The sequence below is a fragment of the Trifolium pratense genome, linkage group LG6, assembly GCF_020283565.1.
Source record: "Trifolium pratense cultivar HEN17-A07 linkage group LG6, ARS_RC_1.1, whole genome shotgun sequence".
Classification (NCBI taxonomy): domain Eukaryota; kingdom Viridiplantae; phylum Streptophyta; class Magnoliopsida; order Fabales; family Fabaceae; genus Trifolium; species Trifolium pratense.
Window position 1 is genome coordinate 32,350,686 of NC_060064.1, and position 4,894 is coordinate 32,355,579.

Below are 4,894 nucleotides of genomic sequence, written 5' to 3' on the forward strand. Positions count from 1 at the left end.
TTTATTCTATAGTTGACAGGAAAAGAAAAATCTCAACTAAAAAAGGATCACACCGAATGCGAAGGAGCTATAGATACACAATGAATGGGAAAAACGCTTCAAGCGTTTAGCTTCGAGATGGACCACTCGACTGTGTTGCCAGTTGGTTTGTCAGTTAGCCGAAGCATGACAGTCCAAGTAAATTTAAAAAAGAACAAGGGCAGAGGTTATCTAAAATAATTGAATCATGTTAGAAAGAATAAGAATAATATCTACCACAAAAAAGAGACTATTGGAACAAATTTTGATTACTACACAGTGCTTTGCATTAAAGCCTACAATGTCAATGACCTTGTAACCTAGTACTATGTGCTCAACTCACCCAGGTAATGTTTTTAAGGGATTCTATCCTTCCACATTATGTCATTCATCATTCTTCAACCGTAGTCTTTTACCTTATAAAATAAAGCATAAATTCCTATCCATTCACAGACTAAAATCAACATTCAAGTCTTTGAAATACAAAAAAGTTACAGCTGAAAGCAGCAAGACAAACAATGATATTAATATGTGCTTAAAAGTAAGAACTCCTGCATCTATTCTCCTCACAGTCTCAACGTCTGGCATGGAATCAGACTTTACTTCACTATCATTTGCAGGTGAATTTTTCTTGTTTGCCTGGAAAAGAAAATAGGAGCAATAATTAGAACTTTGCTGTCCATATTTCTCGTGTTATTACATAACTTATATATCAGAATGATAAAATGTTATTACATTTATTTTTCCAGTGTATATATCATATATAATACAATAATATTTCTTTCAAAAAAAAAAAAAAAAAAAGGACAATTTTGAAAGAATGCAACTAGATCTGGATAACATTGCATGCTTTACATTATCCACCAACACAACTACCATGAAAAGAATATTTAACTAAGCTAGGAGCCTAGAAGTAGAGCTATATATCATATGAACCCAACTATTATGCAGATAATCTTTTTAGAACATACATAAGTTTATAATATTCGAGTTAAAAGAGAGCATACAGCTATCCGAAATTTTACGAGGGGGCCAACTATAAAGAAAAAATAAAATATCTTTTTATGAATCTTGTCTTGACAATTATTATAGAGACTGAAAGTGTCAAAACAAGAAGAATAATTTTCTCTATCAAGTGATATTGTGTTTCCTATTTCTATTAATTTTTTACAAATAGACTTATTTGAGGTAGCTAAATCTATATTATTAAAGTAGCTAAATATGAAAATACACTAAATTATTAATAAAAAAAATTGTGGCTACCCCAAAGACACACTACACTCCGCCCCAACTAAACTTTTATGCTAACTACATACGAGATTCTTGCGTATCAGTTACATATACAAATAAAAAGCATGTCCATAAAGTCTGAAGTACCAACCTCGTGGTCAGAGGAAAAATTTGCACTAACAGGAGAAGAATCCTTATATGCCTGCTTCAGCTTCACAACCAACATTTTGTTCTCGCTTGCTAAGGAAGATAGCTGCAAATAAAGTACAACAATTTCAACTAACCATGTACAAAAAATCCCATAATAGTCCAGCAAATATGAAAACCCCATACATCCCATCATCAGCCAAAACAACTGCTGCTAAATTTTCATCATATGAATTTTCAATCAAGTTGATCTATAATTCAATTAAAAATAAAATGGAAAAAACTCCATACAAGCTAAATACTAAACTACTTAAACTCAAAAGGTAGAAAGTGTGAAAATCAAAGAGGTGAAAAAGAAGGTTTTGCTTATTCAATTGTTATTCACTTACTGACACACAAAAACGAAGCATCACATAGTTTTATGTGTCGTTAGTTATTGATACAATATTCAATTATCATACTATGCAGATCAATTGATACCCTACATGTTTCTGTTTATTAAAGAGCAATAATTAAATAGTGTTGTCAATGGGAGATTGTGGAAAATAGCAGTTTGTTCAAATTCCGATATGCTATATGGCTATAACGCCACAATAGCCACTATTTGACAATACTATGTACTCTAAATAGTGTATCAAGGAACAATGGCGATTTGTTCAAATTCCGCTACGCAACAGCGCCGCTATAATAGCTATTTGACAACAATAATTAAATATCATGTATGGCTGAAACAAGATTTCAAAGGCTTGGTTTTTACCTTCTTATTAAGACGCTCTCTCTCCAAAGCCAGCTGTGTCACCAAACTTTTGAAAAATTTGGTTCTCTTTCCAATATCCTTTGCAGTTGTCATTTTTGCTTCCTCCGCTTGGTGCAGCGATCTCTCTAAGCATTCCAATTTACTCCTCAAGAAATTTACTTCCTCATTTAAATCAGCATTAGATTCAGATAATATGATACACTTGTCCTCTGCACTGTCAGCATGACTCTCAGCTTTTAAAACCTTCGACTTAAGATCCTTTATAACATGTTCCATATCTTCGATTGTGTCATACAACATCTTTTGCTTCTCTTGACTAGCTTCAGCAGTCGCTACTGCATGCTGCAGCTTTAAATCACACTGCTTTAGCTGCCTCTTGAGTAACTCTACACTCTCGGATGTGATACCACCGTCTTTTAAAAGAGCCAGCTTCTTGTTGAGTTCTTCATTAGTTTCCGTCAATATTTTACACTGAGCTTCTGCAGCATTAGCCCTATTTTCTGCATTCGATACATTTTCTTTCAGTTCAATGATAAGGTTATCCATTTCTTTCATATGTGAACATGTAACATTATACTGCTGTTGATATTCATCGGCAGAGGTTTTCACATTCACTAACTGGCATTCAGTTTCTTGTAGCTGCTTCTCAAGTGAACACACCTTGCCACATTTCAATTGCTTCTTAGAAGTTTCCAGCTGAGCTTTAAGCTCAGACTCATTTCGTCTTAAACCGACCACATTGAACTGAGAAAGCTTGAGTCTAGCCAACAATTCATTTGAAATTCCCTTTAGGATCTCACGTGCATTGTCTGCCTCAAACCATCTTTCCCAAACTTCAGTTGCTTCTTCCTCCGTTTGAATTAGCTCATCTTCCAAAGAAGCGATCCTTTGTCTTAGCTTTTCTTCAATTTTCTTTGAGTCGTTGAAATTCTTCTCGAGATCCATTTCACTTGCCAAAGATTTCTCAAGCATCATTAGAATGTTTCTATGTTGCTCAGTTGTTTGCATGTTCATCATGTTGTTTACATCCAAATTTCTATCACCCTCTTCGACACTTCCACCCTCTTCAACATTACCTGTTATCATTGAAAATCCCACAGATAAAAAAGGACAAAAAATATTAATTAGAAATGCAAAATTAGAATTGAATTCATATACACTATGTAAAGAATTTTTACACTGTCAGTCAATCATAATCGTCAGATTATTAAAATCTGTTGACTTTAATCATAACCACTTCTAAAGTCACACATATGATTGGTTGTGATTTATTGACGGTGTAATCAAATTGAACCAATCAATTCAATGTTCTTCACAACTTTTTCTTCCTTTTCTTTATTCTTTCATTTTAAAACCAAAAATAGAAGAATTCCATTAATGCAAAAAAGGCATTCCTTATTCCCATTGCATAAATATTACACACACGATATTACGTGGAAATTGAAGTGGACCCCACATAAAAGAATATACCATTTTCTAACGACTAAATGAAAAAAACAAGATCATGAACACACAAAAAAAAAAAAAAAAAAAAAAAAAAGCAAAGCAATCAATGTTCAAAGTTCAAACAAAAACTACATAAATAAATATCAATCATTAATTAGAACCCGAAAACAATATCAATCATTAAGATTTTCTACTTACCATTCTCTTCCTTCTTATAAGAAGACAGAGTCCTTTGAAAACTAACAGAATGTTGCTTAATCTCATAAAACAGTTCTTCGGACAACGTCAAACTTTGTTCGGTCTCAACCAACCTATCTTGCCATTCGTCGAAAGACAAAACTTTTCCTTTAACCTCAGAAATCTCAGCATGAAGAGTATCCAAAAACAAACCCAAATCTCTAACTTCAGAACCCAACACCCCACATAACAAATCAAACTCAAAACCCTTTGTAACACAACCTATATCAATGTTTTCTTCATCCAAAACTAAACCCTCTAATTCACATTCCATAGTTTCCAAATTCATCACAAAAATATGCAAGTTTGAAACTTTCTCAGAGAAACATGCTACACCCAATTCCAAATTACCAATAAGTCCTCCAACATCAACATTAACAGTATTATCTTCAACACTTTGAGTATCCATTTTTCTAATCTTAAAAAACTTCAACTATTGTTGTTCATGAACCTGGAACAATTTCAACAAAAATCAAAATGCAACTAAAAAAGCTTAAATATTTAAGCTATAAAGTGAGTATAATATAGTGAATCTCACACCAAAAAAAAAAAATTACCAATTGAAAAATTACAAAAAAAAAAAATGAAGATATGAATGATTGAATTGAAAGAACAATTGAATTTTGTTGTAAAATTGAAGGGAATGGAACTATACCAATTGAAAATTGAGGAATTTGAAGATGATGATTGGGTTGATTTTGGATCCGTTGGATTGATGAATTTTCAGATAACGGAAACGGTTGCGCCCTAACTGAAAATTGATTCAGAGACTAACAAAACAACACTTCACTGTGAAACGCAGCGTTTTAACTAGGAAGTGACATGACATGGATATTCTTAATTATTGTTTGGGTAACAGGGTAAGGATTTTTTTTTTTTTTTTTTTTACTGTTGCGAAATTTTGTGGGATGTATTTTTATATGAGTTTAATTGTTGTGCACCGTCGGTGTAAATTTTTTTTACACATACATTCAATGACGCGTTGTCATATCATTTAATGAATGTGACACATCATGTGTTTTTAATGACCATACATGATGTGTCGGTATATTATTGGAC

General features: G+C 32.7%; 1 protein-coding gene across 1 annotated transcript; it reads right to left on the reverse strand.

The window, feature by feature from the left end:
- Positions 1-252: 252 nt before the first annotated feature.
- On the reverse strand, positions 253-4,669 carry LOC123889951 (WPP domain-interacting tail-anchored protein 1-like). Its single transcript, XM_045939477.1, has 5 exons — positions 4,491-4,669; positions 3,797-4,286; positions 2,153-3,228; positions 1,400-1,501; positions 253-657 (listed from the first exon to the last, which is right to left on the reverse strand). Exons 2-5 carry the CDS (start codon positions 4,242-4,244, stop codon positions 466-468), a joined length of 1,818 nt encoding a protein of 605 aa, XP_045795433.1. The 5' UTR covers positions 4,245-4,286; positions 4,491-4,669; the 3' UTR covers positions 253-465.
- Between the last annotated feature and the right edge of the window lie 225 nt (positions 4,670-4,894).

What these genes read in the sequence shown, in the direction of transcription:
- LOC123889951 (XM_045939477.1), bottom strand. Translation starts at nt 4,244, where the DNA reads ATGGATACTCAAAGTGTTGAAGATAATACTGTTAATGTTGATGTTGGA. An exon ending in GAGAGCGTCTTAATAAGAAG is followed by an intron (nt 1,502 to 2,152) that starts GTAAAAACCAAG and finishes CTTTATTTGCAG; the next exon opens with CTATCTTCCTTAGCAAGCGA. An exon ending in ATTTTTCCTCTGACCACGAG is followed by an intron (nt 658 to 1,399) that starts GTTGGTACTTCA and finishes TTTCTTTTCCAG; the next exon opens with GCAAACAAGAAAAATTCACC.